Genomic DNA, 21,174 nt, shown 5'->3' on the forward strand with positions numbered 1-21,174 from the left:
TGTCATTGATATTATGTTACTGATTTACTTTATGTAACAATGAAATTTCCTTCTCCCCTCCCCCAAGAAAAAAAAAGGTGATTTACCTTGCTGATTCTGGCTTTGATTTTTGAGATCTGTACGTCTCAGATTGGCAAAAATTTGAAGTTGCAATATCTAGAAACTCAGTATTATTCTCGCACTCCTTCAGACCTGCTGGGCAAAGAGTGAAATGCACTAATTTTCATTTGGGTGTTGGTGAAGTGGGAACTTAGAAAAAGGTTAGCATCTGCTAGCACCTAGAAGTTCTTTTGTGGTTTGCTTTACAAGACAAAAATCTATTTTAGGGATGAGTATGATTTAGCATCTTTGCATTTATATTCTATTGTGATTTTTCAATGGACTTATTCTTATTTTAAAATCTAGCATGAAGTTTTACAGTGAATAGATTGCCTGTTGGATTGTATTAATGACTATTCTTTTCACTCACTGTTGTGTTGCTAGAACGTTTAAGTGCTTCGTTAGGGACAGACTCTGTTATCTTCCAAAATGAAAAATATTGAGCCACTTGAACAATAGTCAGGTTTAACGCATCACAAATGAAAATATTAGAATCTGCCATATGATCAGGGAGAGGTGGTAATAGTGATGTCTTTTACATGCTTTAAGGTGTAGGTAGCTAAGATACGATATTTAAAAAAAAAAAAAAGACAAGACAAATACCATGCAATAAGAAATCAGATTTTACCTGCCTAGCTTGAAAAAAGAATTCAGAGAAGATGCTACAATTCTTGGCTTTTAAGTGATATGAGTTGAAAAATAATGGTCTTGGAAGTCAAAAAACCTAACGGGTGTTTTTGTATGCTCTGTGTTACAGTAGAACAAATCAATTCAGCCTCCTTAGATACAGTCATTGCCTTGTGATTATATTTGTGTAAAGTCTTGGAGCCTTTGATCAAAGAAAGGCATTTGCGACTACGTCTAATCCAAGCTCTTTAAGGTGTTTAACTTGCTCGGTGGGGGAAGAAGTTGATAACAGCTGGGATTTAAATTTACTTTTGCTGAACTTTTGTTTTGAAAGGATTTCTATTATACACTACTTCCCTTTCCATACAGAAGATGGATCATTGAGTAAACCTAAAAGGGAAAGAGGATATGGGAGGAAATGGGTGGGGACTTGGAATTAATCTTCTGAAGAAAAATGTTTGATCAGCGAGTAGGAGAGGATGAAAACCTCTGATGTTGACAGCAGGCAACTTTCTGACTAGTGTGTGATTGACAACTTTGATGCTCCAGTGGGGAGTGAGTGTCCAGCCGTGCTCAGGCATCCTCTGTCTGTGGGTGGTAGTGTTAATAATGTGGCAACTGGAAAGATTAATTGTGGACAAGCAGCAGGATTACGAGGAGGGCTTCACAGGTCTAAAAGGAACAGTGGTTGGAAGGCCTCTGATCTGTCAGCCCAAAAGGAAATTAGTTAGGGCAGGCTGGAGCAGGCTTAAAAAAAGAGAGAGAGAGGAGGGGGGAGGAGGAAGATGGGTAATGGGAGAAGGGAAGCATTTAGGATATTAAAGTAAAATGAAGAGGATATTGAAAAGGGTCATAAGGGGATGAGGCTGATGTTCATGAAAGACCTTAATACACTACATTCTCTTACAGTACATACAGAGTTCAGCTTGCTTTGGAGGGAGCTACAAAGTGATTTTTGTAGTGCATAGAGGTGCTGCATTTGAGAAAACCTGTTACATGTTTTCAAAATGTATCTGATAATAAACTCAAATTAAGAACTTTCAAACATGCCTAATGCAAAATACATGGAAGAGAATTTGCTTAAACTTTCCTGCAAGTGACTAGCTTCTATGAGCTTTACTTCCCATCCTTTTTGGTAGAAGTAGGGGTTTTGCCAATAAATTCTGTGTTACCATTAAAGAGACCATTCATCATGCTTACTAATGTTATTAATCAAGATACACCACAGTACTCTTAAAATGAGATCATTTTGATAAATCATGTATGACATGAAAAGACTTTATTCCTTTTAAGTGCAATTTAGACTGTAATTTTTTTCCTCATTTATGATTCATGGGAGAAACATGGATAAAATTCCCTTGCACATTTACACCTTATCTTCAGTAATAATTCAAAACTGCTCTTAGATGAAAAGTCAAGGTCTGATTCACCAAAGCTGAATGCCAGCTCATTATTTTCTGGCATTCAGTAGTCCAAAAATAATGTCCATACATTAGGTGCTTGTCACAATAGTTGAATCTGGCTGCACACCAGACGTATCGATTACACTCAATTAAGCCTAAATGCATAAGAATTATCTAATGTTCATTTACATTTTTGATCCTGTTGCACCCTGCTTTCAACCTTGCAATTTAACATTAAATGAAACCCAAAAGGTAAAGTAAATTCAAGGGAGAAATTATAATCTCTCATATATGAGAATAAGGGAAATGTATTCTCAAATGCCTTCAATCTTCCTATGGTCACTGCTTCTGTTAAATAAGCAAAATTGTCTCAACTTCTCTTGTTAAATGTTATTCTAATTGGAAAAGCATCCAAAATATAGAATTCTTGTTGTCATAATAGTACAATAATTTGGCCTACTCTATTAATGGCATCACATATGAAAATATGCTGCTAAAATGTCCACAATAAATATTTGGTGAGTTCGAAGTCACTCTTTTGGTTACAGCTGAAACACTTGTGCTCTTCATTACATTTTAAAATGTCAGACATGGGTTGCACTATTTTATGCTAACATAGGTATAAGTTTTAGGTAATGTTTTGTTTGTTCTTATGTTTAGAAATAAAAAAAAAAAAAGGAAATATCTAGCAGAAAGATTTAATTTGGAAAGTAGAGTAATTTACATTTTTCTGTTTCATAAACCGCAATTCAAAGAGGATTGGCTTGTATGAACTACAGTCTCCCTTTTACTTCCTTCATAGCAGCTGAAAGTGTTTGATGGAGCATGTGTGGTTGCCAAAAATAGCAGACCATTTGTATTTTTGAACTATTGGTCTCTACAAATTTGTTTTGATGCAGCAGATGTGCAGTATATCCTGATACTACACTGTATGTTCCCTTACTAGTACCATGCAAATACAGGGAGGTTTCATTCCTTGAAAAGAGAAATTTGAGAATTAAACAAATGAAACTTTTCTTTAGTTTAATTAGATTCCCAGACTCTTCAGAGCCAGTTGCCAGTGTGTGACTGACTTAATTGTCTTTTAAATACTACATTGTTGTTTGGTTTCTTTTCCCTTCATGCTTTACTTTGTGTTTCATGCTACAAAACCATGCCTCACTTCCACATCATACTTAAAGTTATGTTCCACAGACTTACATTAGTAGAGAAAAGAAGCATAAAGCCAAAAAGAATCTTCTATGCTTCCAATACCTGCCCTTAATTTCCTTTGTTGTATCATGAGTTCTCTTATTATTGATAAGAAAAACAAACAAACACAACAAAAAAACCCCACCCAACCCTTGGGAAAAAGACTCCCTCCAATTTCCTAACAAGCACTTTTAAAGTAAATACTTCTATAAAATAATTTTTAGTGACTTATTAGTTCAGAGTATTCAGATCGTGTTTATTTTCTTTATTAGGACTGGTTAATTTACTACTTTCATTTTTTCTAAAAATGGCTGATGAAAGAAACTAATTCAGATCTTTGTGACATTCAGCAAAATATGAGAAGCACAGCATAAGACATGAGATTGAGGCAAAAATAGCCAATACCATCTTACCTGCTAAGATCATGGAGCAGATCCTCCTGGAGTCACTGCTGAGGCAGAAGAATAAAGAAGAGGTGAATGGGTATAATCATCACAGCTTCATCAAGGGCAAATCTTGCCTGACAAACCTGGTGGCCTTCTATGACAAGGTCACAACATTAATAGATGTAGGCCGAGCCACTGACGTCATTTACCTGGACCTGAGCAAAGCCTTCAACGCTGTCCTGCACAACATCCTGGTCTCCAAGCTGGTGCAGAATGGTTTTGATGGATGCACCATTCAGTGGATACAGAACTGGCTTGAGGGCCACACCCAAAGGGTGGCTGTCAATGGGTCCATGTCTAAGTGGAGGCCAGTGACAAGTGGAGTCCCTCAGGGATCAGTACTGGGACCAGTCTTGTTTGGCAACATGGACAGTGGCATTGAGTGCACCCTCAGCAAGTCTGCTGATGACACCAAGCTGTGTGGTACAGCAGGCATGCTGGAAGGAAGGGATCCATCCAGAGGGACCTTAACAGGCTGGAGAGGTGGGCCCATGACAACCTCATGAGGTTCAACAAGACCAAATGCAAGGTCCTACATCTGGGTCGGGGCAATCGCAGGTACCAATATAGGCTGGGCAGTGACTGGCTTGAGAGAACCCCTGAAGAAAAGGGTAGATAAGAAGCTCAACATGAGCCAGCGGTGTGCACTTGCAGCAGTACGGTGTTTATGCAGACATTTGTTTAAATTATAGTAATACATGTATTGGTTGAAGTATGGTTACATTTAAGCACTGAGTGCATTTGAAACAGAATAAGTTTATCAGGAAAATGTTAGTGTTTACATAAAAGTTTTTCAAAAGCAAGCATGACTTGATCCTTTAAGTTGGAACTATACCACAGATTGTTCCATTAATATCTTTCTGGAGAAATATTTTTGTCAGTTTATAAAATGTGTAACATAGTGATTTTCTTCATTCCTTATTGCAGTTTTCCTGTGGGTACATTAAAAATATTTGAAAATAAGTCGCACTTTATACCAAATGCAAGTTTTGTACCCAACAATGTGATATAAACCATTGGGCAGATCACTGCAATGTCACAATATTGTTTTCCATCTTTATTTAAATGTAAATCACCAAATGAAAAGCAACAAGCTTTCAAATTACTAAGGTCATTTCTCTGTGACCTTACTAGATGACTTTGACAAGTGTTAAAATTGTGATGAATGAAAATAAACAATAGTATCATAGAACATAAGAATTCTTGATAATTGTAGGTCAGACTTAGAGAACGAGTACCATGCTGTCCCCAAGAAATTAGCATTTTCATCAGTGAACTGGAAAAGAAAAAAAACAAAAGTCACACTGTGAAATGCTGGAGATTTGAGATATTCCCATACTAGATGAGAAACGTGTTGCAAAGGAGAAATCCCAAATGCTTAAAATCTTTCTAAGGTAACAGATACAATAGAATCTTTAGTCTCTGTCTTAAGCTCCGTTATAAATAATATTTTAATTATTTTGATTTTTGTTACCACATCTAATTCTGCACTCTACCGTTTCTCTTTTGGATGTCTTGATCAAACTGAGATTTCTCTCTGTGACATCCTCTGAAAATATTTTGGAATTAAATCTTCCATATCTACTTGTCTGTTGAAACAGTTTTGCTTACCACGTATTTCCATAATTGTGTCATGTATCCATGAAGCTCTGGTCGGGCACATGCCAGCATGCTGCTGTTCTTCCTGTATTGTAAAATTTGTCAGGCATAACCATGAATGGCGGCTCTATGTAGGTGTGTAAAGAATTTGTAGCATGTCTTAGGAATGAGGGTCAGTATGAGAAGAGAAATACAAGCTGTGAGACACAAATAGAAGAATATCAACTGTCAACAGGTATTAATGATAGTCCATTATAGCAAATATAACCTAATATTATGCCACATCTTACCCATCAAGACAAGGTACCATTTCTTAAACAGTTATCATTGTTTAATTATTCAAAGTTAAGGTTTTTGGGTTGGGTTTTTTATTGATTTTGGGGTGGGGTTTTTTTGGTTGGTTAAGGCTTTTTTCTACTGCTACTTCTACCTCTTCAGTAATTTTGATCTACATGGTTTGAAATATGTTACTCTTTTACAAACCATCTATTTAGTATAAAATACAACAATTCTTAGCTCGGACAAAAGGTACAGGTCAATATGAAGACAGATAACTCAATTGAGCAAATGTGTGGTTATGTGCCTAACCTAGGCTGTGAGAGGTCTAACTTTATTTGCTTTGTAATTTTCATATCTTTTATTATAATATGCTGCAAAATCTGGATGGCATTTAATGCTTGCAAGGAAACAAGCTTCTCCTGTAATAATACTGTTAAAATTTCTTTGCAGATCTATTTGGTAACCTGTTTCTACAAAACTGAATCTACAACGCATTTTAACCAGCTTCCCTCAAAGCTATTTGTAGTTATCTTCCACTGCAACAAGAACTTCTGATGCATATGTCACCAGAACTTGAAGACATAACTGTCACATGTCAATGTTGTCACTGTCAAAATATTCCTGTGAATATTAAGAGTAATACAGTCTATACAAATCTCTTCGGAAAACAGCTCAGGGCCGAATGTCAGTTTGTGGTAGGGTAAACAAATGGTTGTCTTTTGGCTGGTGCACAGGCTCACTCAGAAACATGATTCAGAATTCCAGCCAGTGTTTGTGCAAAACAATCTTAAACCTGGATGGTATTTCATAGAATTAAAGTTACTCTTAACTGAATGCTTAGCTCAAAGATAATGAGAACTGTTCTGTATTTGACAGGGAATTATATGCTGTACATAAAATAACAGCAAAATACCAATAAACAAACCCTCCTGTTCTTGCTTTTCCTAAAATGGGAAATAAAGCTAAATTGCCCCTTCACTCCAATATCCTTTTTAGAAGCTCTTGAATTTTGCTCACTCAGTATTATATTGCTGAAAAGGCAGAGTCTCTTCCAGTAATTTTAGGAAAAGCTATCATCAAGCTGTCAACAGTCTAAACTGAGATTAAAAGTACCAAAGAGAAACCTTCACTATTATCACAGTCCCAAATAAGTACTGTTGAATAGGCAGATAACATCTAGAGTGTACAGTAAGAGAGCACTTATTCCTCCAGCTTTTGGAGTGATTTACAGAGATGAAGTCTTAGGTTAAATTTTAATTCTTGTCTTATCCAGAACAACTTGGCTCAAAGGAAACAGTTGTGAACAGATGCATATTCTTGGATTTCATTTGAGATGTCATATTGCTGGGTGTTAGCAGCATCTGTCTCATCCTCTGAGATATTGTGTGCCCTGGTCACCAGAGGGAAGATTTCCAGTACTTCATAGTGCCGGGCAGATTGAGCTGCATGTTTACTGTTCACTAAAATCAAAGTATTAGTCACTCTAGTTGAAGGCAAGAGTTGTATCTATAGCATTACATCTCTGAAAAGAAGATACCCTGAGAAGAATATATTATCACTTGTGAGTCAGGGGTGGCAGAATTTTCTGGATTTTTATTCCCATTTGGTAAGGTCCGTCCTTGCCATTTAGGCAAACCTGTCTCTTTTAAGATGTTTCTTTTGACACTTCATGTGTCTTCATGTTATATGACCTGATTTTTGGTAAGGATAAAAAGAGGACTATAATTATGGTTTGACATAGAAAATGACAGTTGGTCTCCAACAGCAAAATCTTAGTATACTAATCAACTCAGTTACTTACTCTTGACATTTTAATATACTGTCATCTAGGAGTCCAACAGCTATCACAAAAATTATTTTCTAAGTTACAGCCTTTAACAAACTATTACCATGATTAATATTCATTCTTGTGGATTCCCACTGTTATGCTGGAAATTAAGATTTTAATTGGAATTTAAGGTTTTTCTTCTTCAAAATATTACAGTCCCGCTTTACACTTTCATCTTAGCCAGGCATTGAAAACCTAGTTTGAATTAATTTAAATTTTTTAAATGTATAAATTTTGAGGATAAGATTAACTGCAAAATAAGGAATAAGGTTGAGGTGGATTCCTTTGACAGACTTTTGTAGGTTATAAGACTATATATCTTGAGGGGAGAACCTGCAGAGAAGATAGCTACTGATAAAGATTCCTTTTAGTAATTTATCATGAGTTCATGATCCCTTCACTTAGCACACAGAACAGCAGAATCAGGTTTTTCTAAGTTTGGAAAAGCATGGTATCTTAGCTCAGCTTCCTATTTTCTGTCTCCTTATATGCAGAGATGATGTGTCCACATCATCTTACACACGCTCACTTCCTTCAGGTAAATATTTGTTTTGCCAAGAGGAACATTTTTATCATAGCACAAAGATTTTCTGATAAAGACAGTAAATTTTTGAAACCATGAGCTGAATGAGGATATTATTTTAGCAATGATGCCTAATATCGTTGTACAAACTAATGTGAATAGAACTTCCTTGCAGGATTACAGGCAGCCTTAACAAAAACAAATTAATCCCCCATGGCAGGTGACTCTCTGCACCTGTAACCACATCATAGAACTCCTTCCTCTTGCAGCTGTGTCTTCTTTGTGTAATCACTGGCTTCGAGTCACAGTGTTGATGATACTTGTTTTATCACACAGGCCTCCAGTGATGCTGCCTCTGTCTCTCCAGTGATGCACTATACACCTCTGCCTTCAGGATCCAGAGACCTCACCAACCACAGAGGTAAGAACCAAACTTGTGTTGTTAAGAAGCACTAGAGAGCAGTCAGTTTTGCTGTAAGGCCTTCCCAATATTAGTTACTGCTACACTGACACTTTACAGAGAACATTGTGCCTTTCAAGCACTAGATGAGAAAGCCATACCTGTCAAGACTACAGATTTTAACTCATATTGAGTAGAATTTAAATGTAGTCTACTGGGAAAGCAAATAAGTCTATGGATAATAACATTCAGGGATATTTTTTTGTGTATGAGAGAAAAATGAAACAAAATTAGAGTAGTTCAATATAGCTAAGTAGATGATTATATGCAGCATCAGTAATTTTGAGAGAATTTGTGAAATTTCTAATATTTGTAAAGAGAGAGCTTTTTGGCAGTTTAACAATTACAGGGATGTAATTTTGATATGTTAGCACATTTTCATTGCAATAAAAATGGATTATTCTCTGTTTTTCAACATTACAAGTGGATCGGTGTTCAATTTCCTTCTTCACCAAACCTTAGAACTTAAAAAGCACCTTGGGCAAATTCTTAAATTCCTTCTGCATATCTATGGAGCAAAAAAGTTCAGACAACCAGTGAAAAAGTGAAGCAGTCAGGAAGGGTACATTCCAAACTTTTTAACCTTTGTTCTACAATGGAGAAATTTGTAGAGCTTGCAGTATTTGTCAGTTTAAAGCCAGAGCAGTAACACTTTTATTTATTTACCACATTAGACATTGATTCCATGTTGATCATGTAAACCATTTGTGCAGAGGTAGATTTTGTATAGGATACTGGAATCAAAGTCTTGGATTTATGAATTGATGGTAGCTTAGTTTTAGTGTGTGTCAAATTCTGCAGCCCTTCAGAGGTTTGAGGCAGTGTTAGTAGAATGCCTTATTACCTGAAACCTTCTGAATGAATCAGGCAGGCAGTGAAACTGAGCAAGGGTCTGTGATTCAAGTGGGAAGGGTGAGGACTGATTAGACTTTAATTTGTTGCAGCCTCTATCACAGCTGTGCCAGGATTAAAGATGGGAGTGAATCTACATCCTGATCTTGGTATAAATTGAAATGATGTAGTGGAAAGTGACCTGAAATGTGCTGTAGTTGTGTTGTGTTCTAATGCTGAGTTCATGTAGTGACTGGTACTTTTTAATGGTCCTCCCTCCTCCACCCTCCCATCCTTCCCAAGATGTGTGCTTTGGCTTTGGTTTTCAGGTAGGCATATTTGCTTTGTGGTTGGATTTCTGGTATTGAATTAAATGGCTAGGGTCTAATAAGACAACAAATAAATTGACAGAATATTGTAAATTGTGTAAGTTCTATAAAAATACATAAGAAGTATGATTAAAAGCCAGGCATACTCAGATGTGTTTGTTTAGATGATAGTGAATTAGAAGTGTGGCTTCATGGCTGATTTGGGAATCTGACTTTGCAAAACAAATGCCAGTTGTATTAAGCATCAAAACTTGTGTGGCTGCATTATTGATTGACTTCTCTTGCAATAAAGTAATTGTGTGGCTCTAGTCTTGTTGCAGACATGTCCACAGGGGACATGTCCATATCTTTTCAGAGCTGGAGCTTACCAGGTTCTAAGTACTAGTTTTCACTAGGTTTGAGAATTCAGCTCCCTTACTATGAAAGTGGAAAATTATATTCCCAGAGTTATCAGCTTTTTACCCTTAGCTGTTCAAATGGTTCTTTATTACTTGTGTCTTTGCTCTTCCGAGAAATACTCTGCTTCATATGCTAAACGTGCTGAAAATTTCCTTGGTGATTAAGCACAGTTATAAATAAAGTGAATGGAGAGGAGTGTCATCCAGGGGGAAAAAAGGGTAAAATTTGCCCTAAATAAGGCATTTTTAGCATGATCCAATAAGTTTTTATGTATGTGTATATATATAATATATTTGCAAGAAATTTTTCCAAAATTCCAGCTTTTGTAAATAAAGCCTGGAACAACCTGCTGGCAGGGCCCATTAATTCAATCAACTCCTTTTGCACAATGGAAAATCTCAAAGTTTATAAGCCCATAAAGGACTAATTGGACTCAATAGAAAAATCTTCACTTAAACATGCTCTTTTAGGTTCTGGATATCCTTTTTCTTTGCTAAATGCTTTCAACATTGTCAAAAATAATTGAATCAGCTGTTGACTATGTGAATATTGGCAGTTTTCAATGCCAACTAGAAAGAAGAATGCTTTGAGTTTGCAAGTGCTCATATTTGTCCCTGGAGAAACTTGTTTACCAGAATCTGAAAGTCTGGCAAATGGTTTGGTACAGCTGTAAACTGATTTTGGGGGGATTGGAAGGGGGAGCAGGAGCAATGTGTCTCAACGGTAATTTAATTTGGGTGTTTCTCACACTATTTAGCTATGAATTTGCAGGGAGAGCACAAGCATGGAATTCTGCATGTATTACACAATGCTTCATATAGTCATCATGTCCATGCATACAGCATATGATTTGCAGACAGTATCTAGGTTTTTTAGATTGACTCTGTATTTTGTATAGATGATACTCAGGAATTGCAAAAATCTCCCTCTCACTTTCAGAACCCAGTGAGGCATCAGCATGGAGTGGTATGGAATAATCACTGTAAATATTATATCAAGTATTACAATGCTTGAGTATATACATGAAGACAGCAGTAAATATTGGATATGTGCTATCTTGGAAAAGTTGCTTTGCCTTAAATTAGTCTGTTGCTTAGACTAGCTTTTTTAGGTTGAACCATTAGTTGGTCACACTGTACAGATTTGTTAGCAGAAAATGTATTGGCCTTCTATGCAGGTTTTGGGTACCTAAACAGCAACATGACTTGATTCCTCATGACCTCAAATTGCTGTCCAATTAGGTAATTTTATAACTAGCTTTACTTTTGGTTTGATTCCAAGTCGACAATCTCAAACTCCTAAGGATTTTCCCTTGGTCTTTGTTAAACCAGCATTTTGTATTTTGTCTTATATAATTTTGGTCAGCAGGGGTTTGCTTGTATGAAATGTGTACAGTAGTCTTACTCTGATAAAACAAACTGGTTTAAAGACATATTCTCCTGTCATACAGCATGCTTCATTTATTTTAAAATTCTGTTGCTTGTATTATTCTAGTTTTTGTTTTTTATTCTTTTTCTGATGGGGGAGGGGGGGGAAGTAAAATGGGCCCCACCTTTCTTTCTACTTCCCCAGATATATCTTTAAGAAAAAAATACCAGCTACATATTGTTGTTTTTAAATAGAAATGGTCATGCTCCCAATACACAAAATTAATGAAGTGTAGCACGTTTTACTAGAAACTTGCTCCAAAAATGTTGTGTCCTGTTTCTTTAGTGGCTTGTGTGTATGGTCCAGGTATGCTTCTGTTCCTTATCGACAATTTATTAACTGTATATATAAAGTCTTAAAATAGAACTTTTAATTCTTTTGTGTGGTGGGTTGCCATCAACTTCAACTATGTTAGGAAATTTTGAAATTGTAATACGTGAGTTTTAAGGGCTATTTGCTTGATATGTGGAATAACTCTCCCCATTCCCCATCCCTTGAGTTTGTGTATTCCCTTTTCATAATGGTATCTTTGGTAAGGAAGGCCCTTTGTTATGTGTAAGCATTCAAACTCAAATTGCCTCTAGAAAGAACAGTGCTTTCCAATTGTTGGAGAAAATAGTAGTTTATCATCATATCTCTTGAGAAGTAATATTACTAAATCATGGCTATCATGAAAATCTGGTTTTCCCATATAGAAAAATGTGCAGGATGCCCTTTGTTTAGACAGATATTTTGTAACATTGTCTATTACCTGTTTTACTTGAAAACCTATTCATTTGCCACAGCCATTTGGTTTCCAGTAACATTTTACAAATGACTCCTCTGCTTGTGTTCCTGTTTCTGGGAAAAAACAGTGGTAAGTCTGCCCCGTAGCTTTCTGGTAAAAGGAAGAAGCAGCAGTTTCCATTAAGAACTAAGCCTGTATTTATGTAAGTAGTTTTTAGAGCTTTAGCTTGGACTTATGCCACAGTTTAATAGTTCCCATCTATCTGGCTTGTAAGAACTTCCTGAACAATTCTACTGTCCTGTTTTGGTGTTTATTAAGTTAATTATCCAAGTGTTATGGTATACACAGACATTTTATATTTGAATTATGAACACCCAAATGAAAAATTGTTATTTATTCTACCAATATGTTTGAATCAATTGACAGGCATTTTATTTTCTGAAATGGTCTAATCTGAGTTTGAAAGTCATAAACTGCATTCAGAAGCAATGCCCAGAAATCCAGGGACAAACTATTTGTAAGCTTTCTATTAACCCTCTGAAGTTGATTTTGTAAAGCATTTTTGAACAAAGGCAAAGAGAGTCATCTTCTACAATTTTGTTTTTCTCTTTGGAATGAAGATCTTTGGAAATGTTCACATTCCTAAGCAAGCAAAAGCCTGTAGGCATATAATCTGTTAGAGGGACACCTAAACTTGATCTGTTGGTTTAGTGTGTTTTTTTTTGTTGTTGGTTGGTTGGGGTTTTTTTTTGCTTTTTCTGTGATCAAAACAGTGTTGAAGGAAAAGGTAGAGTTTTTTAGAGAGCTAGAGGGAATAACATAATAGTGGTGATGTATGAAAGCCCCAAATTATCCTCCAGGGATTTACCTGTTCTACCTCAGTTTGCTCAACCTGTTTATACTTTGGAAAGAAACATTCTTGGGTTCACTTGCAACTAATAATGTCTATTGCTTCTTCAAGAATTTGGTCTAGACTTTTCAGATAATACTTTAAACTTTCTGAAGTAAAATTATCATATTGACATGCACTTCTTAATAATAAATGTTAATACACAAAGTCTTTATTTTTGAAGCTTTCAACTCAATACACATGCACTCTGGAAAGCCATGCTGTCTTTAAATCACTGACATAAAAAGAAGAGGAAATCGGTTTGCATAAAAACTTACTTACTTCCAGAAAGATAATTATCCTGTTTATATTATCATTACCGTCTTCTCTGTAGTTGTTATTGACACAGTTGTTAGGTACTCATTGTGTTTTCAAGCCAGAGGCTTATTTAGAGTTTGAAATTGATTGCTAGGAAAGTCACAAAGCAATTTATGTAGCAACTTATCATAATTAGTTAGTTTTCTTAATGTGTACTGCTCTTTATGCTTATCATTGATTTTCCTGTATATCTGCATAAAGCAGCTCATTGTATGCTGTCCAAAAAGATGATGATAATAATAAAATAAATAAAATCTGTGGGTAGTAGTTTATCATTCAGTTAATCCAAGGAATCTTAAACACTTTTTTAACAAAACATGTCTGTATATAAGAACTATTTGCTTTAATTTGTCTAATAAATAAGAATAGAATGGAAGCTCTCTCTCAGGCAGAGATGCTGTGAATAGTGAGAAATTTTCTTTGTTGGTTTGTCTTAGGCATCCTTTGAAAATACACTGGTTTTTAATCTGCATGATGCTATGACCTCAGTGCCAGGCAAGATTATGGAACAGGTCATCTTGAGTGCAATCACACAGCACTTACAGGATGGCCGAGGGACCAGGCCCAGTCAGCATGGATTTAAGGAAGGGCAGGTCCTGCCTCTCCAACCTGATGTCTTTCTATGATCAGGTGACCCGCCTGGTGGAAGTGGGGAAGGCTGTGGATGTAGTCTGTCTGGACTTCAGCAAGGCTTTTGACACCATCCCCCACAGCAAACTCCTGGCCAAGCTGTCAGCCCATGACTTGGACAGCAGCACTCTGCATTGGGTTAGGAACTGGCTGGAGGGTCGAGCCCAGGGAGTGATGGTGAATGGTGCCACGTCCAGCTGGCAGCCAATAACTAGTGGTGTCCCCCAAGGATCAGTGCTGGGCCCCATGCTCTCTAATATCTTCACTGATGATCTGGATGAGGGCATTGAGTCCATCATCAGTAAATTTGCAGATGAGACCAAGCTGGGGGCAGGTGTTGGTCTATAAGAGGGTAGGAGAGCTCTGCAGAGGGACCTTGCCAGACTGGACAGATGAGCACAGTCCAAGGGCATGAGATTTAACACATCCAAGTGCCGGGTCCTACACATTGGCCACAACAACCCCATGCAGTGCTACAGGCTGGGGTCAGAGTGGCTAGAGAGCAGTCAGGCAGAAAGGGACCTGGGGCTACTGGTTGACAGTAGGCTGAACATGAGCCTGCAGTGTGCCCAGGTGGCCAAGAAGGCCAATGGCATCCTGGCCTGTATCAGGAACAGTGTGGCCAGCAGGAGCAGGGAGGTCATTCTGCCTCTGTACACTGCACTGGTTAGACCAAACCTTGAGTACTGTGTCCAGTTCTGGGCCACTCAATTTAAGAAGGACATTGAGTCTCTTGAATGTGTGCAGAGAAGGGCAATGAGGCTGGTGAGAGGCCTCGAGCACAAGCCCTACGAGGAGAGGCTGAGGGAGATGGAATTGTTTAGCCTGGAGAAGAGGAGGCTCAGGGGAGACCTTATTGCTCTCTACAACTACCTGAAGGGAGGTTGTAGACAGGAGGGGGCTGGTCTCTTCTCCCAGGCAACCAGCACCAGAACAAGAGGACACAGTCTCAAGCTGCACCAGGAGAGGTTTAGACGATGTTAGGAAGAAATTCTTCATAGAGAGAGTGATTGCCCATTGGAATGTGCTGCCCAGGGAGGTGATGGAGTCACCACCATTGGGGGTGTTTAGGAGGAGACTTGATGGGGTGCTTGGTACCATGGTTTAGTTGATTAGATGGTGTTGGATGTAATGATCTTGAAGGTCTCTTCCTACCTGGTCTGGTCTATTCTATTCTATTCTATGGTAATGATAGACTGCATATGTCTTAGGCCAGGATCTTCTGTCCATGAGATGAACAACCTTAAAACAAACAAAGTTCACAGACAAGATCATATTTTCCAAGGGCAGAACATTCAAAAATAAGCTGTGACGTTTCCTATTAATGCCAGGAAATATGACCCAACAGTGAGTTTTGCTGTGCTCGTGACTTAGCCTTGTGGCTAAGGGTAGACATTCTCTTCCTTTGGCACTGTGGGAGAATGCTAAAATAAGGAGTCAGTTAGGGGGGGGAAATAATTAAAAGATCACATTTGACTTGCTTGTATGGAATGAGATATTGGGTTCTAGTGCTGCGCTTCATTTTTCACAGAAAGTGCATTGATAGTACAGATGATTTGCTGTTGTGAGAGACTTGGCTAATAAATTATTTTGTTTTGCTCTCTTAGTTTCTCTTACTTCAAGGATTTTGAAAAAGAAAATCTATCAGAGGTGGATTAGAATCCTTGGAGTCTGGAGGTGAGAGAGGGTAATGTCAGATGTTTCAAGAACTCTGATTTTAGCACTGATCTGGTGCACTGAAAGGCAAGCAAGGCCTTTCTCACAGCCACTACTAATGATCCCTGCTTGTGTCAGTAGATCTGCTAAACCTTACACATGGAGGTGAGATGAACTGTACTGACTCATGTCTATTTCTTCAGTGATGCAGCTAACTTTGTTCCTCTAACTATCTTGTTCCTCTAACTATTATTTTTCACTTCCAAGCAGCACTCTAGTTTACCATGTCCTCAAATTTTCTGTTATGTTTGCTTTCTGTGACTAGATGGAATGAGTGAAAACATGTATGTGAAGAGAAGTACTAGAAAGCACACTCATGGCAAATGCCATGAAATGCTTCCATCTGATAACAGAAGCCCACCTGTGTTGGCATTTGCTTTGAGTCTGCAAATTTATTAGGCATCTGTCCCAGTTAATTGACACACAGTCAAAAATGTTGCCAGGAATTGAGGGGTTTGGTAGATAAATCCATGATCTATTCAGCTCCTAGCTGTGGAGTGGTTTATCAATGGGCAGTATTGGAAGAGCTGATTAAGGAGTGTCTTGTGTAGTACCTTTCCTTAGCCCTAACCTGCTTGTTTCCTGGAACATCCTCATAGGTAAACTATTGTGTTCAGTTCTGGACTCCCCCAGTTCAAGAGAGGTGGGGAACTGCTGGAGGGAGTCCAGTGGAGTGCCATGAGAATGATTGAGGAGTGGCTGAGTGACCTGTGGCTCTTTACCCTGGAAATGAGGACACTGAGAGGGGATGTTATCAGTGGTTATAAATCACTAAAGGGTGGATGCCATGAGGATGGGGCTAGGCTCTTCTCAGTGGTGGTCAGTGATATGACAAGGGGCAGCAATTACAAACTAGAACATGGTAGATTTCACCTAAATAGGAGGGGAAAAAATCTTTACTTGGAGGATGACAGAAAACTGCCCAGTGGTTGTGGAGTCTCCTTCTCTTGAGACTTTCAAAACCTGCCTGAACACATTCTTGTGCTACATGATCTAGGCGAACCTGATTTAGCAGTGGGGTTGACTTAGATGATCTCCAGAGTTCCCTTCCAACCCCTATCATTCTGTGACCAAGGTCACCAGAAGTCCTAGGAAGATTGCTTCATGGATGTATTAGGTTTGACTGAGCTGGAGTCATTTTCATGGTACTGAGTTTGCGATGATGTAGCTGGGTGTTGGTAACATGCCACTGTTTTGGCTACTGCTGAGCCAAGAACCAAGGCTATGCTTTTCCAGCATTTCACCCCCCCAACAGTAGGCTGAGGGATGGGCAAGATCTTGGGAGGGGACACAGCTGGGCCAGCTGACCCAAACTGACCAAAGGTGTATTCCATGCCATATGGCATCAGCACAGATATAAAAGCTAAGTGAAAGAAGGAAGTGGAGGGACATTCATTGGTGGTGTCTGTTCTCTGGAGCAGCTACTATGTGTATTGAAGCCCTGCTTCCCAGGAGCAACCAAACATCATTTGCTGATGGGAAGTAGAGAATAAAATCTTTGTCTGCTCTTGTTTCCATGTGTGACTTTTGCTTTTGATTTTCATCCTATTAAATTGTTTCTATCTTGACTCACAAGCCTTTGGTCCTATTTTTCCTCTCCCTTGTCCATCTAAGAAGGGGAGTGGTAGAGTGGCTTTGGTGGGCATCTAGCCCCCAGCCAGGACCACACCACCACACCAGACTGCTGTGAGGGAATAAAATATGTCTCTTTCCCTGCAGTAAGATTTTAAAAGACAAAAAGAGAGTCATTAAGTTGTTAATGAAATTTAGATTAAAATTTTATTAAATATATATAAGCAGTTGGGCCCAAAATTCCCATTCTTCATGTAATGGGAATTAGGAGACTAAGACTTAGGTAGCCTTTCAAAGTTGTCAGCATTTTGTTTTATTATAGAGACTTTCATTTTTCCAGTGTACATTCCACAGTCTGACTCTTGAAGACCTGATTATTTTCCATATTTTTGCACTCTTCCAATAATTTTTGAGGTTTTCATTGTAACTTTTCCTGTATTTGCCAAAATGAACCTAGCAGCCTGGGCCCCAGTCACCCATACAAGTGTAACATCAGAAGCAATATGATTAATGAGGAAAAAATTGTAACTTCATATTTCTCAGTAGACTAGAAAGTATCTGATGTTTCATAACATAGCTCATTTTGTCATGCTGGCAGTGAGAAACCATGACAATGCTCAAGCTCCAAGCAGTGTGGCGATAAAGTGGCAGAAAAACATAGAAATCATTGGCTTCTCTAAGTGGAAACTTGGGATCCAAAACCATAAACCCATCTAAAATATTTAGGCAGTTAGGAGAACTAATGATGCAATTAATCTGAAACTGGCAATTAAGGGGGGTAGCAGCGGCGGGGGGAGGGCCAGGGAAAAAAAAGTCTAGTAAATTTGATACTTGGCCTTACAATCTTTTACAATAAAGTCCAGTCATGAGCCACAATATTAAAGCTCTTCCAGAGAAATTGGGTTCAAAGCACACAAAGTGCTGTGCAAATACAGTCTCTTGAGAGATCCCCATGTTTAGTTAGCACTCCAGCTTAGCCTGTTTTTGCAGGAGTCCTCCAATTTTATCATTCAGGCATTTTTACAACCTCATTGGAACAAATAAACAAACATCTGGAATCATGTGGTACATTTAATTAAAAAACTTTTTGTTTGGCCAGAAATAGTAAAATCATGAAAAATTGCCTGTCTTCAAGCTCAGAAAGGCCAAATGATGAAGCTGTTGGCTACAGACAGTTTTACAATGTATTGAAATTCATAGATATGCACACCTGCTGCAATCCCCCCCTGCTCCCCCCCCAACTTTATTTTGATTCATAACTGTTAATGAGTGTGTAGTACACAGATTGTAACCCTTGTTCAAATGGGAATTTACTGTTTTTAATAACATATAGACATGTGTTGCTGTTTTCCATACAGCCTGTACTGTTCTGTAGTACACAGGTTAAAGCTTTATACTGTTGCCTGAAAAAATATAATTTTACAATACATGTTCCATTTGAAATTTTGTCTTACGAGCATGTTTTAATTCCAAGGGCAGTAAATATCTTCCCACCCTAAGACTCTGTGTATCAAATGATAGAAACATGAAAGATGGTGTTTTCTCATTGAAATTAGAATCTGTAGCAGAAATGTTTCTTTGAATGAATTTTTTAGGAAAATTTCAGGAGATTCTTCATGCACTTGCAGACAAAACTGCCTGCTGTCATTTGCGACACAAATGTGTTGTCACAAAATATTGTACAGACCAGGGTTATTATGTATGAAAACTAATTTGCCTAATGGACTGCTAGCATTGTGCTACTGCACAAAGACAGGCCTTTGAACATATGGAACACAGAGTCTTATTTTTGAGTTTGTACATCTCTGTTTCTAAATAGCTGAACCCTCTACTGAGGAAAAAAGGAAATGACATGCACACAAAAAGTACCGCTGCATCTGAATATTGTGCACGATTTTTCATATTCCTTATGATTAAAATCATTTGGACGTTCCATTATGAGCTACGTTTCTCTGAGGATTTAGACTACTTCGCAGAATAGGAGGCTTATGTGACCTTGGCCTCTGTCCCGCAGTTAGTGTTAATAAGCTGAATTAAGAGGATGTGGGCGTCACCAGAAACAAAGTACGAATTCCCACATAGTGAATACATGTACAAGTCTACTTTAAGGTTGCAGGACGGGGGGAAATTTCCTGCATAGTCAGGAGGACAGCTGTCTGTATAATGCAAGTATTTTATCCCCTTGTGTGTTGGTTTGTTATAGTGTGCACGTCTTCTATAACCTGTATGTTTTCCCAAACTATGAACAGCCCAAAAGATGCAATGTATTTTGCATTTCTTTGTTCCATGTGTGTTCTGTGCTACGAGTGGGTGAAGGCTCCTTACTTTAATTTTGCCTTCAAGAAAGAAAAGGGGTATTTATGTATGATTTTATTTCATGTTCTTATGCAAGAAGGGAACGTTATTAACCTTTTGCAGAATATCAGTATTTGTATTTGTGTTCTACCAATAAGTTTCCTGATCAAATTTCCTTTTAGACGTTTGGAAGCAAATGTTAAGTAAGTTGACAACTTCACTTTTTTTCCCCTTATTGTGATATTTTTGTGGTCTGTTAGTAGACTCAGTGCTAGAAAAGTAAATGATAGGAAGTACCATCACATCCCTCATTAGCTTTTTATGCCCTTAGGCATATGCCCTGGGAAGAAGAAAAGGAGAAGACAGAGAGGTAAACAATAAGTATAAACAAGTGAAATTGGTGTTCCTTACCAACAAGGGATGGCTGATCTCTCTTTGTTCATATTAATTGGCTTGCCTTTTACAGTGTGAGAGATTTTGAAAATTATTTCTGTTTACAAAGGATGAAATTATTTTACTGGATAATTGACAACATTGGTATTTTTGTACATCCATTTTAAGAAAGCTTGTCTGTGGCTCTAAAGTGCCTAGTAAACCTAGGCAATCACCTGAAAGACCCCCCACCTGTGGCTGCATAAAACTGAAATAAAGAATGGAAAATAACCCATTGACTATGCACTTTCCCACCTACTGAGAACAAAATGCAATGCAGTGCAATTTTAGTACTTGCATGCCACTGGGGAAAATAGACTCCTAAAATCACATAGTGAAACACTGGAAAAATTCAGCAAATTTGCACTAAGCGCGATGTTATAAAACCTAAGGAACCGTAGGCTTTGCTTCTCAAGTGAAACATATTTGTACTGCAGTTCTGTTAGGATATCTACCAAATGTAATGATGATATTTAGCACAGTAGGCTGAAAAAATGTAAGTCTAGTGAGCAAGAATCCTTTCACAGGAATGCTACACAGAGGAGGATACAGGCAACCCTTCTGATGTCTACTTAAAGAAAGCAAGACCACAATCCCTGAATCTTACTTTTGCTCAGTGTTGAGTCACATATAGAGAGTTGTAAAGTGCACATGGCTTGAGTTAGCTCTTTCAAAACCATCCATAGTAGTAGACGCGGCATCTCAAAATTAATAGAGAACTAAATTACTGTTTAGGTCTTGTCTGAGTGGAGTTAGAATATGTGTGTACCAAAAATAAAGGGCAAATATACCAGTGTGCAGCAGAAGTCAGTGACAGAAAGGTTCCCTCCACCTAAGCACACAGCAGCCAGCTCAGCAGAAAAGACCAGTGCCTCAAAAAAAACCCCAGAAACCAGAAGCAGCAAACAGACCAGGAAGCCTGTCATGTTACAATCTGAACTTCAAGCCCCATGATGCCTGATGCAGATCAGTTACTGAGAAATACTTGTGTACTACTAATTTAAAATCTTAGAGGATAATACATGTTATTTATGCATATATACATTCTGTATTAGTTATCTGTTGTGGTCTGAGTTTCTGAGAACACCTTCATCTGTACAGTACTTCCTTGGTTACTCACTAAGCTACAGTGTTATTCCTTACTACTGAGCTC

General features: G+C 38.0%; 1 protein-coding gene across 1 annotated transcript in view; it reads left to right on the forward strand.

Moving 5' to 3' along the window:
- LRMDA (leucine rich melanocyte differentiation associated) overlaps positions 1-21,174 on the forward strand; it is a 642,594-nt gene that overhangs the window by 537,053 nt on the left and 84,367 nt on the right. Inside the window, exon 6 of the mRNA XM_009897634.2 lies at positions 8,332-8,416. Within this exon, the coding sequence (XP_009895936.1) occupies positions 8,332-8,416 (85 nt within the window). The remainder of the gene's footprint in view (positions 1-8,331; positions 8,417-21,174) is intronic.

This window comes from Dryobates pubescens, chromosome 8 (assembly GCF_014839835.1).
Source record: "Dryobates pubescens isolate bDryPub1 chromosome 8, bDryPub1.pri, whole genome shotgun sequence".
NCBI classification, from domain to species: Eukaryota; Metazoa; Chordata; class Aves; order Piciformes; family Picidae; genus Dryobates; species Dryobates pubescens.